This window comes from Stegastes partitus, unplaced genomic scaffold (assembly GCF_000690725.1).
Source record: "Stegastes partitus isolate 25-593 unplaced genomic scaffold, Stegastes_partitus-1.0.2 Scaffold1341, whole genome shotgun sequence".
Lineage (NCBI taxonomy): Eukaryota > Metazoa > Chordata > Actinopteri > Pomacentridae > Stegastes > Stegastes partitus.
The window spans coordinates 49,518-71,977 of record NW_007579072.1 but is presented as its reverse complement, the minus strand read 5'-3'; the positions used below and the strand labels follow the sequence as shown (position 1 = coordinate 71,977).

Here is a 22,460-nt window from a genome sequence, read left to right as displayed (position 1 = left end):
AACTAATCCCATTCTGACTGTATATGTAAAATATTGTGTGCAAACCCCCTGTCTTGAATTGATGCCTGCAAATACAGTTTCTTTGTATTTTCAGTTCATGTTACAGCGGCCCCTTACAAAGCGTTTACTGTTGCATGCATACAGTTGGGACAAACTACTTTGTCATAATATTGTAGCTTAAGTTTTCACTGTCCTGCTCATATATCCGTTGCGAAATGAGCTGTCATCTGTCTGTGCTCTCTTGGCAGCTCAGGCTTGTTTGAACTCATGCAAGACACCATAACGTATGTAGGATAGATTGGTCAGAAAAGCATACTGCAAAATAAAACCAACTGTAGGAGGACATCCTTTTTTTTTTTTTGGCCACCTGCATTTCACATACTATGTACTGGGAAATGCTGAAGCTCTTTCTCCATACTGAGCAGTTCAGTAGTATGGGTATCGGAGCAGACGTTTCTTTCCTGCTCAGCCTGTTACTCTGAATGTTACTCTTTGTTCTGCTTTTATTCCTGAACTGATTGGCTCAATACCGCAGTCCTGTGCTCCAATCAAGCTTCACCTGTCTGATTCATAGACTGTATATAAAGGATGGACATATCCTTTGGGCCCATTGTGAAAATGACTTAAAAATGCACTCTTTCTCACAGCCAGCAGGTGGCGACTCCTCTGGTTGCAAAAAGAAATGTAACTGTATCGAATTCTATGAGAAGAATAACCTTCTTCTCACTTGATCTGTCACCTCAATAAATATTTTCCTAAAGAGTTTATAATCTCAATCACTACTTTCAAGTCTCCTTCAATACAGCATGACGATAATTTTGTGAATTATGGTTCCATTTCAAGTAAAAGACGCAATAAAACCAGATACGTTTTAGGGTTCCCTGTAAGATCCACCCTTTGCTTGTCATGTCCGGTTTAACCAGCCGGCGATGGCCAAACTCCAAACCTGAGGCTTCAGAACAAAAGCCCACAAACCACTGGGTGATGTCATGGTGGCTACGTCCGTCTTTTATATACAGTCTGTGGTCTCACGGCACCGACTTGAAAGCTCTGCCAAACTGTCAGTCAGGGCGGCTGTTGATGTAGAATAACCAGCTCGCCTCTTTGTTTCATTTGTATGGTTTGGGTTACATGTGGCTTGGTATTTAGGTAGTTTCCTGCTGTGCCAGAATGCATTAACCGCTTGTTGTTCTGTAACTGATCTTGTTCTGTCTATGTGGCGCTTGGTGGTCAATGGAGGCTGGGCCAGCTTGTAAATTCCTGTTAACTGCTAAATACACTTTTTCCACCACACTGTGGCTTCCACACCATGTTGTAATGTTTGTAAAAAAAAGTAGGTAAGTCAGCGTAGGATTACATTTTAGGCTCTTTAATTTGTTAGACCAGATGTTGTCCTTGTGTATTTACTTATTTCTTTGATTTCAGTAGCATCTATCACCCTCCTGGCCCCTTTTTGAGACCTATGCCATTTTTCTGTTAATCAAAAAATCCTACTCATTAAAATATTTTCCACTTTGGTACAAGCCTATCCATCTGGTTGTTTTTATGGCACTTTCCTTTCCTCTAGCGAGCTGGGTCGTAACGTTTATGTTCCTCCGTGCAGAAAAAAGTCTGTTTAACCTATGCAAAACGTTTCATAAAGCACAGGCTTTAAGGCGTCCTCTTATATGCTTGGGCAGAGTGAGACAGAGCCTGAAAGTGGGCAAAAAAAGAGAAAGCACGAGAGTTGGCAACGCTGTTATTAATGGCCACTACATTAAGAGTGTAATTTGAACAGAACGTATCAACGTTTTTGACGGATGGTTTATGGTTGAGGTTTAAAAATACCATGCTTGTTCATCATAGCACTTTATCTATCCAGTTTCAGCATATTGCCTTTAACCATAGACATTAGCTGATGTGAGACAACCATGTTTGCTTGCTTTCACCTGCACTTCCATGCGTTTCCAGCTGCAAGTCAACTATATATATATACTTAGATGTAGTAGTGAACAATGTTTACCACATTCATGTCACACCAGTTAACAAACTGACTAGTTTCACATTTGTAAAGGATAAAACACATCTGAAACTGTTTATTTCAGGACAGACAATGGCCGCTGTTGACAGCATTGCAGCGTAGATGTGTAAGCTAACATTAACATGAACTTTAAAAATTGAAAGGACGCTGCCACAGTCCTTATAGGAGAATCTGCCACATTGGTGGCCATCTTTGTAAGACTCCAAAACGGTTACTTCACACCACCAAGATCATGCTGGCACCTAAATGAATGTGGAGAGAACCAGAAGTGTAATTTTAATGGGGCATGTAAACTGCATGTATGGAATCACCAATCCAGTCTGGCAAAACTGCTACATTGTGGTGAAAACTATGTTAAAAAATTTCTACTATGCATGCGTACAGTGTCATGACGTCACATCAGTGCAACAATGTGATTAGCTGGAAGTTTCCCAAGATTGACTATATAAAGCAGACAGTTGACTCTACCTGGGCAGGAGAGGTACATGTGTCATACAACAGCTTCTTTGGCGTTAGAATGTGGCTAAACCAAGCACTTAACATATGTGGACCTTTCTAGTGTCGACACCTGCAGCACATGTGCAGCATTAGGTTGTGGCAAAACAAGACAGTGAGCTTTTGGGATTGTTGTGTCTTCGGTCTTTTGAGCCAGCACAAAACTTCAAGTTATTCACAGAGTTTGTGTAATATGAGCATGTTAACATCTACAGGCTACAGTAAACTGTGTAACTGGTAAAACAAATGCAGATGGGAGAAGTGGAAAAGTACTTTTTGCTTGTATACCTGTAGTTTAACTTAAAAAACAATACACTTAGTAACTCATTTTGGTGTAAAAGGGATGTGCATGCTTTGCATAAATAAACAAAATTAAGAGTTGTCTATTTTTTTCATTTGCAGTACAGATTTCTGCAGCACATACGCTGCAGAGATGTGCAGCTAGTGGAACCAGTTTCACTGATTGTAATGTAAGCCTAGTGTTGAAGCAGCCACTCCACAAGTGGTCAGCATGTGTTGCTTGTTTATTGTAGCCACTGGGTTACTGAATTCTCCCACAGGTTTCTAGTCAGGATTTTTGAAGTGGTGAGACTTTCCATTATAACATCTCAGATACAGTTTCCCAACTCAGGTCCCAATTAAAGGTGCAGTCTGTGATTCTGGAGAAAGATTGTTGACCTTTAGCACAAATGTTCACAAGACATGCTGTGGTAGTTTTGTGCGGGTCATTCTGAGTCACTTTGTCTCCCACTTACAGAGCCAGGAGAGTGTACAAACACCTTTTCTCAGAACAGAACAGCTAATGGGAGCAATATAGGTGATATTCACTCCTACTGGAAAAGAGTTACTGACTGCACCATTAAGAGCGTTTGCAGACAAGGATCTGCCACTGCACACATGTGCATTACTTATGTTTCAAATAGTAAAATATACAGACAGTTTTTTCCTCTTTAATAAAATAATATTGTATCAGTTGTAAATATAAATGTGCAGGAAGCATAACCAGACAACAAGCAAACATCTAATTAATGCTACAGCTGAGTCAATTTCAAATCTTAATTATGATATTAAAAAAATGTGAGTAAATGGACCTTTTCACATAGATGAAGTCAGATAGTGTGATATGTAGTCATATATCAACAGTATAATTCCGGGTTGCACTAATCTGTTGGACTAATGACGGATTCCAGTTAGATGAATGTGTTTTTTTTTTTTTTAACCGGCCAACCGTTTTTTTTTTTTTTTCTCCATATACTTCGCTGGACACCCGCTGGCTTAAGTCTAATCATGTTCCTGCCTTGAATCTTCTGAATTTCCCAGGCGGGAGAATATTTATTGTTGCTGAACACGTCTCACCCAGCTCACCCACTTCCACACATAAACATCAAGAGGCACCAGTTGTCCCATATGGACATGTTTACATTGCATACCAGGAAGTAGGAATCCTAAACAGACAAGTTTTCAGAGGGCCAGGAATAAATACCATCTGCAATCACACAACCCATCAAAACTAGGCTTTCCTGTGATAGAAAACCTCCAACAAAGCCTTCATGTCTAAAGCCTCCTCTGCCTCTCAGGCTGTTGAGGCCTGATTGTTACTTGCAAAACTGCTGGAAACAACTGCAGCCCTTAGGTGTGTTTAGGCAAAGTCTTTCTTTTGGTTTCCACAACAGCTAACAAATCACATATGTTAGCGAACGAAAGCTGCTCCTACCTCACAAACTGCTGTTATGAGCTCTCAACGAGGCTGTGTGAGTGAGCATGAAGCTCTCAGTACACTGCTGACTGCTGGCAGACGGCGACCTGCGTGGTGAGCGCTGAAAACGACTCCGCCGGTTGAAGTAGTTGGCGGCCGTCCACGACCGCTTGTGCTTCCTCAGGTACTCCTTGTAGTTCTTGGTGAGCAGCGTGTAGAGGAATGGGTTGATGCAGCTGTTGGAGTATGTCAGGCATGTGGTCAGGTAGTTGATGTTGCGTTTGGCTTTTGTGGACAGAGGCAGCGACGGGTGGAACTGATTCAGCAGCTGCCAGATCCAGAAGGGCAGGAAGCAGGCCCAGAAGAGGAGCACGATGGTGAAGATCAGATACAGCACCTACAGGGTTGTAAGACCAGAGAGGGGTGCTGTTAATGAGACTCACATTTTACTTGGTCACACAAGTGATGGTGCAACGTTCACGTCAGATGAGCTCAGTGTTATCTGTTAGATCCCCAAACTTCACATGAACACAGTTTAGAAAAACTTTGGTTTAGTGTTATGACCAGTCGTTTTTCTTCTGTAGACTCCTAAAATCAATATTTGAGCAATGATTCCATTTCATTTCTTCTACAGCGGAAGTCAAAAGCTACTACATCATCAGGGTGGGTGTCTGGTGCATGTGATTGTGCAGATAAACGAAAGTATGGCAGTTGCATGTTAGTAGCTGTAAGGTGGTGTAGCCCACAGTCTTTCAAAGGTGATGTAGAAGAGAAAAATGAAGATGTCAATTTCAGATATTTTGGGTTTTGTGCAACTCTGTCTCCACACTTTACTATCTCCACAACCTGACTGCATTTGCATATTAAAAGAAGGGTATTTCCCCCACCCGAATGATAAGACTGTGTTGGTTGGTCCTTTAAACTTGAAGCGTTTCCCTGTAAGTCAAAGTCTTTGTAAGGTCATAGAAGCCTTATTCCAAGACTTTACACAGTTTCATTGACACTCGTTCACTTTTGATGTTCTCTCCCTGTTTGGCTACATTTATTCACCAAAACCATGTAGTTTATCTTCAAGAAAATATAATACTTTTGTTGACACAAAGCTAAATACAGTTGGAAGCTTAACTTTTAGGCATCAGAACTACTTGGTTAAGTTTAGGAAAAATTTCAAAGTTTGGGTTAAATATGACCTTTTCGCTACATGTTTGAAGCCTCTCCTTCATTTTCCATGAAAAGGAGTGACAATAAAACAAACTAACAAAGAAAAATGGCAAAAATATGTTGATTTGAATTCTATTTATGATTTGTTGCAAAAAATATAATCTGACGGAAAACACTTTTCACTTTTGAGTTTACAGTTTAGTTGTATAGAAACATAACTTTGTGGAGACAGGTTTGGCTTTGTGACAGACGACACAAACGTGTCCGTCGGTTTGAAAAATCACACCTAGGGTATTTTTAAATCTGACACTGAGCTGACACAGAGTGGTCCACGGGTGTTTCAGTGATCCTGGTTGTGACTTCGCTGCAAAACAGGATTTAAAGGACTCTGATAGCTTGAGGATAAAGATTTTCTGGTCTGATGTGGCTGATCTGATTCCCTACATCCTTTTCTGGTTTCTTGGTTTTGTCTGTATTCCAGCTTTCCTTTTATATGTTTTAAGTGAGGTTGTTTGACTCTGTAATGGATATTTGAAGTACCTTTCAGGCAGCTTCAAGTAGACCTGCAAGAACTAGAAATGAGCTTGTAAAGCAAATATATTGTAAATGTTCACCCCAGACCTCCCTACCCGTGGCAGGTTTTCTCTGTCCAATGTTTTTTTTTTCCTTTTTACCTCTTTACGTGTTTGCTTGTTCAAAACATGTGGCATCTTTTACAATACAACATGTGGGATGAAAGACTAAAAAAAAACCCACTTTGTTCCATAGCAGTCTGACAAACATCAACCTCTATAAATGCAGTTGAAATTGTGACTATAGGGGTATCAAGCTAATGTACTGCTGCAGCACACAGTGAGCTAACTGAGGTGGAACTAAGACGGTTGTAAGGCAGGTAATGCTGCATGTAACTTAGCACCAAAACTATTTAGTATGTGTGGTGCTGTCAGGTCATAAGACATCCTCATAAATACTGTCATGTGATCTCTTCTGAGCTCTAGTCCCAGAAGTGAGACTTGTTTTACATGTTTGTACTACGGTCAGCAATAGCTACCACAAGTTAAAGGGGGAAAAAGAACAAATCAAACACACCAGACTAATGGTAAGAAACAGTCACATTCGATCTTTGAAAATCTAAAGCTCTCTGACCCTGTTCCACTTTCTGATAACTGGCCCAGAATGACCCCTCTGGAGTGATGAGTACAATGAAAGCCAAGAGTGACCTATTAAAGCCCACCTTTGTTGCCCCAGTGTAAGGGATCCCCAGTTAAACACAGCACCAGTAGTGAAAAAGAGACTGTTAAAACACATTTTCTCAAAAATCCTATGAACAGCCCGTACTACAACTGAAAGGGCGGCATTCACCACATTGTTAATCACACTGATAAGACAAAATGAAGCCTTCTTAAGCCCTGCTATGAAGCAAATTGGAACGGACTCGATCTCAGCATGAGCAGCGAGAAAAAGGGAAATGGGAAATAGAAAAACCTGCAGCAGGCACAGAGAAGAGTGATAGCAGAATGCTTTAAGTGATGCTGCTACACTCACATAATCTTAAATAGCAACTCTTTATCAGGCAAAGATGACACTGTTGTTGGCAAAGCCCAGACAACACATCTCATACTGTAAGGAGGAACATTATGAACAATTATGGGATAGAACCGCACCCTCTGGAGTTCGGACACGCTCCATGAGAAGCGTGGCTTGATCAGCAGTATTGTCGGGGGAATATATGTGGAGGTTTGTACACACCACCGTTGTGCTTGGCTTCCAGGTCATTCATCAGGTTGGACCTGATAAATGAGTCTGGATGTATCTCCAGCTGAGGTACAGACTTTGTAAGAAGTAGGAGACATGGCCTGGGGTGAAGTAGCCAAAAAAAGAGAGTCAAGAATTGGGCCCCAGACGTGCTCGGAGAGACTGCATTGAAACACACGAAAAGCTTCTATGACACTGAGTAATGCGTTCTTATAAGTTACGTTGTTTAAAGAAGTACAGATTTTGCTTCTGGTCATCAACAGTTTGAGTTTTTTTTCATGGCATTTCAAGTTTCCAGCTTTTTAAATGTAGGGATTTGCTGCTTTTCTTTTTAATAACTTCAGCAATTCAGAAGTTTGGATGACATAATCATTGTGATAATGTCATTTTGTGCTCTGAGTAATCCTGAGGGGCACTTTTCATTATTTTCAAGGTTGTCAAATTAAACTATTCAATAATTGAAAAAAAATAATCAGCAGCAGAGTCTATGATGAACATAATTAGACAATATATATTAGCTATGCTCCATCTCCTTCAACTGCAACTATATATTACTTTTAAATGAACGCATGGGAAATAATAATCGTCTGATGTAATAGTGTAACAGTCACAGCAGACAATTTTCTTCAGTAAGTGCTTTAACTACGTTATGTACAGTTTCCTGTTTACACTTACATAGATTTCACTTGTAATGGAGTGTTTTTTGTTTTTTTTAACAGTCTGGTTTTAGTAGTCTGACTTATTGGACTACTAATACCACACTGTAAAAAAAATCAAATAAAAACATAAGTTGGACACGTTCCCAATGGGTGTTGAACTCCGCCAGGGCTGCCCCTTGTCCCTGATCCTGTTTGTGGTCTTCATGGACAGGATCTCAAGGCGCAGTCGGGGTGAGGAGGGTGTCCGCTTTGGGGACCTCAGGATTGCGTCTCTGCTTTATGCAGGCGACATGGTACTGCTGGCCTCGTTAGACCATGACCTTCAGCACGCACTGGAAGGGTTTGCAGCCGAGTGCGAAGCAGCAGGGGTGCAGATCAGTACCTCCAAGTCCAAGGCCATGGTCCTCTGCTGGAACCGGTGGATTGCCACCTCCAGGTGGGTGCGGAGTTGCTTTCTCAAGCAAGGGAGTTTAAGTATCTTGGGATCTTGTTCATGAGTGATGGGAAAATTAAGCGTAAGGTGGACAGGCGGCTCGGTGCGGCGTCAGCACCGCTGTGGTGAAGAGAGAGCTGAGCCGCAAGGCAAACCAGTCCGTCTAAGTTCCAACCCTCACCTATGGTCACGAGCTTTGGGTCGTGACCGAAAGAACGGGATCGCGGATACAAGCGGCCAAAATGAGGTTCCTCCACAGGGTGCTGGGCTAAGCCTTAGAGATAGGGTGAGGAGCTCGGACATCCGGAGGGAACTCGGAGTAGAAAGGAGCGTCGAAAGGAGTCAGTTGAGGTGGTGTGGCCACCTGATTCGGATGCCTCCGGAGAGGCTTCCTCTGGAGGTCTTCTGAATATGTTCATCTGGGAGGAGACCCCGGGGCAGACCCAGAACCCGCTGGAGGGATTCTGTCTTCCTGGGGAGGGAAGTCTGGAATGACCTGCTCCGTCTACTGCCCCCGCTACCCCACCCCAAAACGCGGAAGAAAATGGATGGATGGTATTTGTAGTTTTGCTAAATTAAGTCTCAAAATAAATCTTCCACCATAATCAGACAATATAACAGAGGTACATGGTTCGCCAAGGGAGGAGGTTGGGGTAGTTGAATGGGTCAATACAGTTGAACTCTTGCAGTCAGTGTTTTTCTGTTCACCATGACCACAAATGATTCAACTGCACCTCTTGAACCGTAGAAGTGTCTGATCAGACAACAGTTTTATTTTTTCTGTGTTATTTTCTAACAGTGGTGAAAGGCAATGACAAATGATGTCCTGAGAACTTTTGAAACAGGGTTGTCATAAACGGTCGAGCACACACATGTAAATATTCAATGCACAAATCTTTGATAATGACGGAAAAAACACATAAAGTCCCATGAGAAACTGAGCTGGTGTGAAATAGAATCACCACCCATGAAATACATTATACTGTGATTCACTGACCTTTTGATTAGGTAGTTTCTTGGTCTGCTTGAAGGTCTCCGTCTGTGAAATCCAATAAGTCCGTGCGAGCTGGATGTAGAGATAGCCGATGATCAGTCCTGGAGCGACAATGCTAGTGCAAAACAGGAAGGAGATGTAAACCTTGTAGGAGAGAGGTGACAAGGTGGGCTGACACATAGCCTTAGTGCCCACTGTCATTAGCTGGATGCTCACAATCATCGGTAGGGTGAGGATTAGAGAAGCTGCCCAGACCAGCAGAGCGATGGCCTTTCGGTAACTTTTCGACCGCTTGACCGTGTCGAGCGGCTTGAGGACAGCAAAGTAGCGCTCCGTGCTCATGATTGTCAGCGTGAAGATGCTGGCATGCATAGTCAGGAAGTCCATGCTGATCAGAATCCGACACCCTGCGTCCCCAAAGTACCATCCCTTTAGGAAATGTGTGCAGACCACAAAGGGGATGGTGAGAAGGTACAGCAGATCTGCCAACGCTAAGTTTATGATGTAGATGTACATCGAGGCTGCCGTCCTCATGGACTGGCACATGACCACCAGGGTGTAGATGTTCCCTGAGACTCCGATGAGGCACATGATGGAGAGGATGGTGCCGATGGTGAAGGTGGCGGCCGTGTCCTCATGCGAGCTCAGAGGGGGATCGGTGGCATTGGGGCCCCTTTCCACCAAGACTGCTACAGGCTCCATGGACACTGTCGTCATGTCTGGATGGATAGGAACAGAAAGGTATGTGATTACAAAAATGATATATTCACCTCTTGTCTTCTAACATAGACTGATTTTGGGACAACTATATCACTGAAGCAGATCTTTTATAGCCAGAGAAACTATACTGGCCTGCTTTCTATCGTTCATATTCCCCATTTGTGACAGTAGTAGGTATTAGAAGACGACTTAATGAGCATACTTTCTATGCAAAGCTTCTTTTCAGGCTCCATCTCTACTCATCATTTGCAAAATCTGCATTTTTCATTCAGTACTGCTGACTGCTTGCATATCTGCACAGGCAGACCTAAACATAACCAACTCACACGAAAAATCTCTCATTGTGCTCAAGCTCCAAAGAGCTTCAAGTTCATGCCAATTCAATGAACTTTTATTTTGAGCAATATAAAGCACAGTTCTTGTTAGGTTACGCAAGTTTTCCCGAATTGGTCATGAAACGAGATGATGTTGGGCAAGTTTAGAAAATTGAATTGCAATGTCTGATTAAAGTGGCAGGTTTTTGAAGTATTTAGCAAACACAATGACCACAAAACAAAAGTAATATTTTGAAGCTTGCATTCTGATTGCTTAATGCCTAAAACATGAGTGAATCTTAATATTTCTAGCAGAAATCACAGCTTTACTTATCAGGTGTTGTCCTATCTAACAGAATTTCTGAGCCCTGATGACGAAATGCATCTTGTATGTTTGAGAGCTGCTATTCTCTGAATTCTCTGAAGAATGAAGGACTGCGTGTGATGAATCAGATTCATATCATTATTCATGCAGCATGTAGCCTTGTTGATTGTTCCCTGAAGGACTTCCAGAGTGCCTCGCCTTATGTACGTTACCCCGAGTGTACATCACTCGCTGACCTCACTACAAGACTGATTCAATCAGCCGTACATTCAGGTGTTAGTTAGGTGTCATGTTTACAGCGCGTCTTACGCCTGCCTAAACACGATGACACATCAATATTGACTCAGCTGACTGCTTCGCAACTTAAGCAAGAGAATCACATGAACATCCCCAAATCAATACACTGTGCTTCCCAGATCTACGCTGCTCATTCCCCACGAGTGAAATAGAGCCTAATTTATCAGAGCTGCTGCAACTGTTCAGGGAACTTTTCACTCTGTCACAGTGGTGTCTCTTTGTTCAGACTAATGCGCAGCTGTCAGGAGTCAAACAGAAGAGAGAAGGTTTCTTCTCTCAGGTTTAGGCAGTTTTTTAAAAAACACCAGGGGCAGAGATGAAGTCAGACTGGGTTAGTATTGCACTTCAGCCCTCACTAACAGACCTGTCTGGTGTGCTTCGATAAGCCCAACAGCGCATGCATGCAAATATACCTTTATGGACAATTACAACTCTGTCTGGGTCACACATGCTCTTACCTGGGCTGCCTTCCTGGACAGAAGGGTTCAACACTCAGCTGTGGTTCCATCAGCCATGCTTTGTCTCACTTTGCTCCTCCAAACTTCACACTTACTGCCAAAATTTCACACTCCATAAAGTCCCTACAGATTCTACAGAGTGCGTTAGAGGTGAAACAAGCACGTGTAACAAAAGAAAAAAAAAAAATCTATATACATCCAGCTTTAAGTGAGGAAAAAATAACCTAAATCGGCTACAACAAAAAGCCCTCCATTGTTGACTGGTCTCTCAACAGCAAATAAACCAATCCAGGAGAAAGGTGCACTGATAGCAGCCTTAAAAGTTCTCTTCCGTTCCCTCTGAGCTTTGTGCACGTTTGTAGCATCCAAACAGTGGATGTCAGCTGTGACTCCGGCAGCTGAGATGTCAATTCAAAAAGAGAAAATACTGAAGAGAAAAAAAGAAAGAAAGAACATCAATGAAATGATGATGAGAAGTGAGGATCACATTAAGCTACAGCTGTTACGGAGAATCCCCTCTGACTGAGAGAGAGTAATGAGAGAGAGAGAGAGAGAGAGAGAGAGAGTGGCAGAGGTAGAGAAGGAAGCAAGAGAGAGAGAGAGAGAGGAGAGCGCTACTGGTGAGGCTCTCTCGCTCGGAAGCCTGAAGTGGGAGGGAGAAGACGGAGAGAACGGGCAACAGAGAGGTATGCAGGAAATGTGTTCTGCTCTCTCTCTCTCTCTCTCTCTCTCTCTCTCTCTCTCTCTCTAACCCCTGTGCCATCTATTTCCATGCGATGGGGGCGTGTGCCACAAACTGATATGCAACACTGGGACTTGAGACACATTACACACTGACAGAACAACCCCGGTGACACAAACAAACACACACACACACTCACACACACACACACGTGCAGTAAATAAATCAATAGCTAAAAAGACAGCCAACAATGCCCATTTGTTCCAATGTGGGCTATCCACTGTCCATTATTTTAAATGAATAGTGCCAGGGTCAATGTCACCCACCACTGCGGCAATTTCTCCTAAGCACCGTCATCAAACATCATCTGCTGCAGGGGGCCGATCCAAACCAAACAACGTCTTTGGCCTTCTGTTAACCGCCACAGGCTGCAAAATGACAACACATTAATAGAAGCGCATGCTTAGTGGGGGGACTTTCCTGCCTCAGCGCTTCCTTTTCTGAGTCACTTTAAATGAAGAACGTGTGAGCAAAGACATTTAAATAATATTAATCAAACATATGTATGATATATAATTAAAAACGGAAGAGAGTTTTGCTGTTTAGGTTTGGGTTCGGAGTGAGTAGAGAAAATAGGAATAGTTGAGAATAAATGCTGGATGTTGCAAATTGAACTGAAAATGTTTCAACTGACATATTTATTCTATCAAATTCAGACTTTGATATTGTTTATAATTGGCAATTTTTTTAGTTTGTTTGTTTTTTATCATGAAGCCAATAAATGTATTGGAGTTTCAGTTGGGTTTTTTTGTTTTTTTAATGTCAGTCGAAGAGTTCACCACTCCTGCATTTGATTCAGATATTATGCAAATTAAGCTGATGGGAAGAGCACACTGGTCCAAAAACATTTTTACCCATTCATCCATTGTCTATACACCACTTGATCCTCACTGAGGTCATGGGGGGCTGGAGTCTATCCCAGCTGACTCAGGGTGAAGGCAGGAGACACCCTGGACAGGTCGCCAGTCTGTCACAGGGCTACACTTAGAGACAGACAACCAAGCACACTCACAGTCACACCTACAGACAATTTAGAATCACCAATTAACCTCAACGTGTTTTTGAACTGTGGGAGGAACAAAACTCCACGCAGAAAGATCCTGGGCGTCCTAACCGGGACGCGAACCAGCGACCTTCTTGCTGCGAGGCGACGGTGCTAACCATGGTGCATCCACCTTGCAGCCTATAATAACACACATATAATATATAGTTGAGAGTTTTGCTGTTTAGGGTTCAGAGTGAGCAGAGAAAATAGGAAAAGATGTGGAAAAATGCTGGATGGTACAAATTGAATTGAAAATGTTTCAACTGACATTTTTTATCCTATCAAACCCAAACTTTGACATTGTTTATAACTGACATTTTTATCATGAAGCTAATAAATGTATTTGAGTTTCAGTATTTTTTTTTTTTATGCCATAATGGAGTCCACCATTCCTGCATTTGATTCAAATATTATGCACAGTAAGCTGATGGGAAGAGCACACTCATCCATGCTCTTTTTAAAAACATGTTCTTTTTGACCATCAACAATTGTATGACTCCATTAGGTCCAAAAGTGTATTATGATTAGATTACCTATTTGTGTGTGTGGGAAGCCAACAGCAACAGTCAGCCAGTCTGGAGAATGAATTTAGTCCAAATGCTCTCTGGGCTCAGTGAGAAAGTTTCATGGTACACCGTCTTTGAATGCAGTATCTCTATTAAGATCTTCCTAATACATCTATCAGGCACATGCTCAGGGGATTCACAGGAAAAGATTGATGAATATTGTGGGCAAAGGTCAGATGACAAGAGCCAGCACGTGCACACTGTACATAGTGTGCGCATATATCACACAGAGGAATACTACAGCTACAGCGATTTATGAAGGAGACATCACGCAATGTAACCAGACACACAAGCCTGTTGAGTTCCCCGCACCGCAGTTTGTGCATTTCAAATGGAACGCTTGTTAAGACATTTTTAGTGTTGCAAATAGTATCTGTTAAATTAAGATGCGGGGCTGCAAGGTGGCTCGGTGGTTAGCACTGTTGCCTCGCAGCAAGAAGGTCACCGGTTCGCGTCCTGGTAAGGTATACCCAGGATCTTTCTGTGTGGAGTTTGTGTGTTCTCCACGTGCAACTTCTCTCTGGGTTCTCCGGCTTCCTCCCACAGTCCATAAACATGTTGACGTTAACTGGTGATTCTAAATTGTCCGTAGGTGTGAATGTGAGTGTGCTTGGTTGTCTGTCTCTAAGTGTAGCCCTGTGATAGACTGGTGACCTGTCCAGGGTGTCCCCTGCCTTCGCCCTGAGTCAGCTGGGATAGACTCCAGCCCCCCATGAACCCTAGTGAGGATTAAGCGGTGTATAGATAATGGATGGATGGAAATTAAGATGCCAATGTCGTAATTGATGAGAATAATGACTTCAAGCTGACATCATCTGTTGATTCCAAGGCTTTATGACGCCTCTTTGTTAGTGTACTGGGACACAAATGAGCTGCTATTAGAGGCGATGTTCCCTTCAGTGGTGACTGAAAGCTTCATCAGCTCAGCAGTGATGTTCCTGCCTGCTTAAATGACTATTAAAAGACCATGAAAGTCTATCTTGTGTGATAACTTGTTGTTTTTAGCTACTGAGCTATTAATGTTCTTAATAGTTTTTACACAGGTCACATTTTGCTTTGAGTGCTACAGCTTAAATCAGCAACAAACTGACCTCACTCCTGGTATCAAAATAGGATGCTGTGAGGAAGGTGGCTGGCATTGTTCAAGAAGGACTGCACTGTACTCTGTATACGTCGCTCAAACTCCCAAACTCCTGCCGGACACAGAACCAGGAATCTTCACCAGCGTATCCAGTCGCCTGGTAATCCTCTCAGCCAGACTGCTGCCCCAACAGACCACAGTGTAGAAAAGAACACTGGCCACGACTGACTATGCAGCAATTCACTGCATACATGGAAAGATTTTGATCTCCTGAGGAAGAACAGCCCCTTCCGGTACAGGGCATCTGTGTTAGCAGTTTGTTGTCAAGGTGCAAACCCAGATATTTGCAGGTTTGCACCACTTAAATGTCTTTCCCTCTGATACTGACAGACTTAGACCTGCAGAAGTCCATGACCATCTCCTTGGTCTTGGTGATGTTCAGCAGAAAGTAGTTCTTAGTGGTCCAGTCCATGAAGGCCTTCATCAGGTTCCTGGACTCACCTTCCTGCCCATTCTTCCTGCCTGCACGTCACAATAGATGTATCATCACAGTATTTCTGCATGTGGCAGTACTCAGATCTGTATTTTACGTCCACTGTGTACAGTGTGAATAGTCATGGAGTCCGAACAATCCCTTGAGGAGCCTCAGTCTTGCTCACCACTGTCCCAGAGACACAGTTCCCCAGCCTGACGAACTGTGGTCGGCCTGTGGGATAATCCGTAGTCCAGGAGGTGAGGCAGGAATCAACCCCCACTGCTCTGAGTTTGTGTGTATGAGGGGGTGAACTGTGTTAAAGAAGGTGATGGGGAAAGGGGGTGAGGGGGAGTGAAGGAGGTGATGGGGAGGGAGGGGTGTTGGAGATGGGATGGGATGGAGAAGAAGGTGTTGAGAGAAAGTAGGTGAGGTGGTGTGAGAGAGGTGATGGGGGAAGAGAGTAGGGCAGTGTGGGGAGTGTGATGGGAGGGAGAGTACAAGAGGTGACAGAGGGGAGCAGGTGAGGCAGTATGAAGGAGGTAATTACGATGAGCCAAAGGTTCCATCCAATCATTCCATCATTCATCCACCTCTGAAGGAGATGATTCAACACTGCAAATGATTTCTCTGATGGGTGAAGTAAAGAGTCATTTTTCAAATCTTTCACATAAAGCACATTAAGCTGGGCACCTTGTAACAAGCTATTTCTAGTGATATTCTTGGCTTATTTATTTGCAAGATGATCTTGTTCTTTTAGTATTTCACATTGATCAAGAATTACCATGTTGCGCTATATTTGATACTTGTTTATTTCAATAAAAGGACAAGCAGCAGCCATTTTGTTTGCCAGCACAGTCTCACAAAAAAGCACAATTGTTAATTTGTCCACAATGCAAAACATTTTTTTCTTTTTTTCCCAAGCAGGGCTGTAAAATTAGGACTTACACGAGCCAGAATAGAAAACAACCAGTATCTTAAGCCAAACTATGAATCTTCTAAGTCTTGCCAAGTAGATTTGTTACTTGAACTTAACCAATAGGTTTGTTTTGTACCATAAACAAAAGCAAATAATGAAGGGTGTTGGTGCATTTTTACCAAACAGTGGCCAAAAATGACAGAAAACAGCAACAAAAAAAGAAAAAAAAAAACAGCAACAGAAAGGCGTCTGCACAGGTTACCTAAACCGTAATCTTTTCCAAGATGTAACAAAGTGATTGTGTAACGCCAGCAAAAGCAAACTGAAAACAACAGAAACAGTGACAGAAAACAAAAATGAACCATAATAGAAAAATAACATGGCACTGACTCAAGCCAATAGAAAAGAAGAGGACAAGACAGCATTGTCATGTCTGTCAAGTTTCTGTTGTGCGTTTTATGTCTTGTCTTTCCTGTTTTATTTTGAAGCCACTTCACCAGTTGTTTATGTTTCAGCTTTACTTCCTGCACCCGTCTTGTCTCACCTGTTCCCTGATTACCTCCCTGCACCTGTTTCCCATCTCCCCTCATTACCTCATGTATATCACCCCGTGTGTCTCACTGTCTTGTTGCCAGTTCGTCGCACTTTCACAGTCTTCATACCAGCGTTTACCAAGTCATACTCACAGTCTGTTTGTTACGACCTTGCTTCTGTTTTTGGACCTTGCCTTTTGCCTCTCGATTTTTGGATACCTCTGCCTGATCTGACCGACCTTCTGTGTACCAAACCCTGAACGGTTATAATAAACCTGCCTTTTGCCTGGACCTGTTCTGTGTCGAGCATTTGTGTCCACCTGCCTGTCATTAGTGAGTTCTTGACAAGCGTAGACGTCTCACAGCTTTACACCCTTAATTACAAAGCGTATATGTTTTGTACTGTGGTCCAATGTAGTTAGTACACATTTTGGCGTAAGACTGCACTTTATTGGCACAGGAGGCACCTGAACTCAGCTATTTTACAGGACAACGAAGCAGTTTTCAAGCTTAGGGGTCAAACTGTTTGCTGCAGCAGATAAATTCAGTATTTAAGTTTACATTTAGTGTAAAAACTGAAAATTGAGGTTTTGGTTTATGTCATCTTCATCTCCTTATCAATCCACCGGGTGCTTCATATGATGCCTACTTGAAAATAATTAGCAGCAGAGCTCATGCCAGGTGGGAGAAAATCTCATCCACGCGTCCCCTGATCTGTGCGATGTTAATGTAAACAGTCCTTCGCAGTGGGAAGCTGGCAGTCACAGTCAGTTCTGCCTGATATAAATGCAGCTGCAACCCCCATTTCTGTTCGTCATTTGCTACTTATCTGGCCTGAGCCGTGCTTGCAGGCACACCGACTTTCCGCAGAGACGTACACTCAGACAGCCTCTTTATGCTCCTGCCTTTAAAGCCGTAACCTTTTCACCTCACAGGTCGGAATTCCATTTACGACAATAAAACCTCTCTATGTCGCCAGTCAATACGCTGAGCCACTCAACAAACCGATAAACTGTTTTCAACCAGCACCTATGGTATTCATGAAACCACAGCAAATGCACGTGGGTGGGAGGGGGACAGCAAAATGATGAATGGTCGCTGGAAAAAGACACTTAGGATGCACGAGAGAGACACAAATCTTTCTGACAGCATGCGTTTGGTTTTATGACGAAATTAAATGTCAGAGAATTCCTATCAGAGTCGAGCAGGTGTAACTGGATGTAAACATGTCCGTCGAAAAAGCGAGCTGTGTCTCCTCAGCACTCTTTACAAACGATTGGAAATAAATTATCAGCTGTTGTTTAACACCCTGTTTTGTGTGTGTTTCTGAGAGTTTACATGGAACGCAACTGGAGTTTATAACCGTTGTCTGTAGGACCTGATCACAGCTGGGGTCACGTTGCCTCTGCATGACGCTTAGAGGTCGTCCTCGTGAAATTAGAGGCTATCTGTAAAGGAGTTAAGGGAGCATTGATGAGTGGCTATTAAAGCCAGATCAGGACCACATCTCAGGACTAATTACACAGTAAATGATGCAGCGCGACTGCCTGTTGCAGATTTCTACAATCATTAGAGACTTTGCAGGATGACACCATCCTCCGTCTCATTAGCCCCCACACACTCCCACAGAGGAGAGGATGACGGAAAATGGAGAAGCAACAAAAACAGAAAGAAATCACAGAAGCAGATTATTATCCCTATCAAACTCTGTTGCGTGTGTGTGTGTGAGAGTGTTTATCCACTTTCAGCACTAAAAGCCCGGCCAGCCGCTAAGGGGCAGCTGCATCAATCACCAGCTTGGAAAATCACACACTTTATCATATTAGCCTTAAGCATGTGGTAAATAACAATTTGGCTGTATGCATAAATGCATCTTTAAAGTGCACTCACTTACATTCATGACGGTGTGAATATGTGTATATGCATATAATGACAGGTGTGCATGGCGCCATGCACCGTGTGATGTTGTATGAGCACACAACATGCATAATGCATCCTCGTTGTGAAGCCCAGAGCAGCAGCACCGCAGCGACTGCTGCTCTTCATTTGTTCTGCGCATGAAAGGATGAAGTTTGTCAGTGCAGCAGACAGTAGAGGAGGAGAGGAGAGTAATGATAGAGGAATGCGGGAATACAAATAAGGCAGCGTTCGATATGGACATCAAAGCAACTTTTCAAACATGGCCAACAACATCCCAAAAATGAAAGCAAGAGGAGGGGAGGGGATCACGGTATTAAGACTCCCTGCAGTGACACTCAAGCTTTTTGCCTTGTTACCCCATGGTGTCTTTTATATGCTTGAAGGCATATGAGTAAAATAAGCAGCTGAAACTGCAGCTTACTGATGACAGTTTTCAATAACACAGATTTGGGCTTCTGGGGTTTTATATGTAACCTAAAGAATCAATCCTGTTAACTTGCAGGGTGGAGCTTCCTATGTCATTATTCTTGTTCTAAAATATTTTAGGGCAGGAAGGGTTTATTTCCATTAAAAAAATACTTCTAAAAATGTACCTTTGATACATAGAGATTACTTTTTCAGGGGTTAAGTCAACAACCAGAGAGGAATTTTGACCTGCTGAACTTCAAGCAGCTTTCTAGCCTCATTTTTCACTGTAATAAAAAGTCCTGCTCCTCTATGGAAACAACACAACCATGACTGGAAGAAAAGAGAACTCAGAAATGTCTTTTGTGCAGGATAACACCAGTATAGAACCATAAATCATGAAATAAGAAAACACAAATGTTGAATTTCTTAGACTTTTTTTTTTCTTTTTCCAACGGAGTCAACATGTACAGCATTTTTCCATCTGCCCACATGAGTTGCCAATACTGGAAAACGATGGTGAGAACTCTCAGAATTTCTTTTTTTTTAAACATGATTGGTGTTATGAAAATTACTAAAAGCTGCAGAGTTGTGCAAAGGAATTTTTGTTTCTTGCAGAATCTCATTATTGCAAATCCTTTAATTGAGATTAACTGAGGTGTAGAAAAAAGTTTGATGAAATATTACAAATTTAAGCTGTAATTGAAGAAGTTTTCCAGTGTAACCACACGTTGCACATAATTGGTCCAGGAGCAGCTGGAAACTTGAAAATTCGACTATTTCTCCTGCTTTTACAATTTCTGGCTAAAATAAATGGTGTAATTTTGGAGCCGTTGGGATTTTGGGTTCAGAGGCTAAAAGGATAGTTTCACTTTATTTTAATTCTCACTTATGTGGCTATTGTCACTCTATGGGTCATTTACCTTTGCTGTCACCGTTTTACAGACTCAACGATGGAGATCACTAATGCAGTTGGCAACATGCTAATCTGTTTTTGTTAAAAGCTGCAGGAAGCTGCCATGAGACATGCTGTTTTTCTGCAACTTCTTATGTAAATCAGAAGTGCAGAGTAAAAAGTTAGTGAGGTACTAAGCCCAGAAAATACCCCTTTATGCCTGGCACCACTACCTCCTGCTAAGGGGAACCCTTAAGCTCACAGAGTTTTCATTAGTGAGTCCTGCGACCAACTTTATGACTTCCCCGTGCAGGAACAATTTGTAAGAGACGTATTTTGTGCAAAAATACGTTAAACTTTATTGCAAAAGTGATGTATAAAAAAAAAAAAAGGGATCCCAATTTAAAAATGCCAGGAGCATGAGGCAAACGCAGTGCAATTAATTAACTCGATGGTAAACTCAGTGTAGAGGCCAGATCTGCTCGAGAACACTGTTCTACTAGACAGCTGTGGGAGACAGGCATAATGCAAGTTTGACACCATACTGGTGGAGGTACTGACACTTACTATCTACAATACCCACAATACAATATCATACAGCGTTGTGGGTGAGTATACAGTGTCACAGTACAGTCACACCACAGACAGGTGTCATGTGTCAATGTGGACCTGAGGGCAGCACTACGAAGCAACTTTGACACAGCCAGGCTTTCTTTGTGTAAGTTGGCTCGACAAAAACGACAGCCACAGTCAGGGATAATGAGTATCAGGAAGGTGGTTATCAACTTTGTGCTTCAGATTCTGTCATGTTCACATTAAAGGAGACGTTTAATGCCTCACGTGACTCTTCTTCTGCATGAAATAAAACGATCATGTGCAGCCGCTTTAGTCAACATGTTGTTTTAATAGAGAACAAATAGGAATATAAAAAGAATATAATGGTAAAAAAAAAACGCTGCAATTGCAAATGGAGCAAGACAGAAATGCTGGTAGAAAACTGTAAACATGTCAATATATAATATTTTACTGATCAATGCAGCCGCTTATTTCCAACTGACAGCTGCATATTAAAGCTGTTAAACTTTAAACTTCATATACTTAAACCTGATCTTATATTGAAGTACATTTAGGTCTGACACTGTCCCATAATGCAGGATATCACTTTAATTTTGAGCCAAATCAAAGTGAAATTAATGTTATTGATTGAATATTTTCTGCAATAAATACCAGTAGAATAATCTGTGTTCTATTAGCTGCAGTACCAGCACGGATTTGACAACAAATCAGAGCCAAACATACAAACATATGTATGTGACTTTGGCATCACCAACTAAATACATGTCAGGTTCCCATAGCAACGGGGTATATACAACATAACCTGCTCGCGACCAGGTTAAACTCCACAGCATCAGTTACCATGGAGATCAGGTAAAAAGTGAGCCACCGTTGCGACACTGACAACCCTGACTTTAGGCTCAACATACCTGATAACCCTCTGATCTGGCTTCATAGTTCAACCCTCTGGTCTTCTTCAAAGTGAAGCTGTTAATACAGACCAGAGAAGGGAAACTTTCATTACACAAAGTCACCATCCACAAACATGACAAAGTGCCTCTCAGCCTAACCTAGCTCGCTTAAAGGCAAATCTCAGTGGCCAATCTAATAGGAGCAGTCGGCAGGAAAGGATTAGGAATGAAGCAAACAGACAAATGAAAAGTAAACAAATACAATAACAGTAGAATACCGTGGCTGGCCTGAGGTACACAGATTCCTGTCACACTATAATGCATCGAGGGGGAGGGTGAATTCCCGTACTGCAACAATGTCCCTGAGGACTCTAAAACAACAGCAGCAGTGGCCACATTAGTTGTAAATGTCAGTTTTACTTGAGTTCCCTCCATCAGCAGTATGAGTGTGTATGAGAGCGATAGTCGATCACAGCGAGACGCCTGCAGCAAGCCCCACTTCTTGTTTCTTCAGGTTGTCCTCAGTCACTGCCATCTGACATGTGAGTGGAGGAGGTGAGGAGGAAATGTGAGGGGGCAGGAGTCGAGGCAACAGGCATTAAATGAGACATACTTGCTTTAATATTGTCATTTTAAAGCAAAGTTATAAAAAAAAAAGTTTCCACACCCTTGTGAAGACCATGTATGTCATAGCAGTCTTAAGTTTCCAATGACTTCTATAACTCTGGACTGTCTATGATGGAATCATTGAAACGTATGCATCTTTGTCACACAAAAAAACAACAATCATGCATTTTCTTTTTTTCATGAATTTATTATAGGTTCTAGAAATATGACAAAAAATCTGCTGGGTCAGAAGTATACATACAACTTAAAGTATCAGCTTTGTTGATATAATAAGCTGTAGTAACCGCATTTCCTTGGTGACATGGCCTCTTAATGTCTCATGAGTGATTACAATTGACTACAGCTGCTGACTCCTTCGAGTAAACTTTAATAGGGCCTATTTTATACACTCATTAGGCTCAGCCACAAACATGGGAAAGTCTGAGGAGCTCAGCAAAGATCTGTCACTGCCATGATCAGGGA

At 42.3% G+C, this 22,460-nt stretch overlaps 1 protein-coding gene across 1 annotated transcript in view; it reads right to left on the bottom strand.

Moving 5' to 3' along the window:
* uts2r (urotensin 2 receptor) overlaps nucleotides 1–11,714 on the bottom strand; it is an 81,664-nt gene extending 69,950 nt beyond the window's left edge. The window contains exons 1-3 of the mRNA XM_008298702.1: nucleotides 11,328–11,714; nucleotides 9,217–9,932; nucleotides 4,230–4,608 (exon numbers count right to left, since the gene is read on the bottom strand). Of these exons, the coding sequence (XP_008296924.1) occupies nucleotides 4,231–4,608; nucleotides 9,217–9,930 (1,092 nt within the window). The 5' untranslated portion in view covers nucleotides 9,931–9,932; nucleotides 11,328–11,714 and the 3' untranslated portion in view covers nucleotide 4,230. The remainder of the gene's footprint in view (nucleotides 1–4,229; nucleotides 4,609–9,216; nucleotides 9,933–11,327) is intronic.
* Between the last annotated feature and the right edge of the window lie 10,746 nt (nucleotides 11,715–22,460).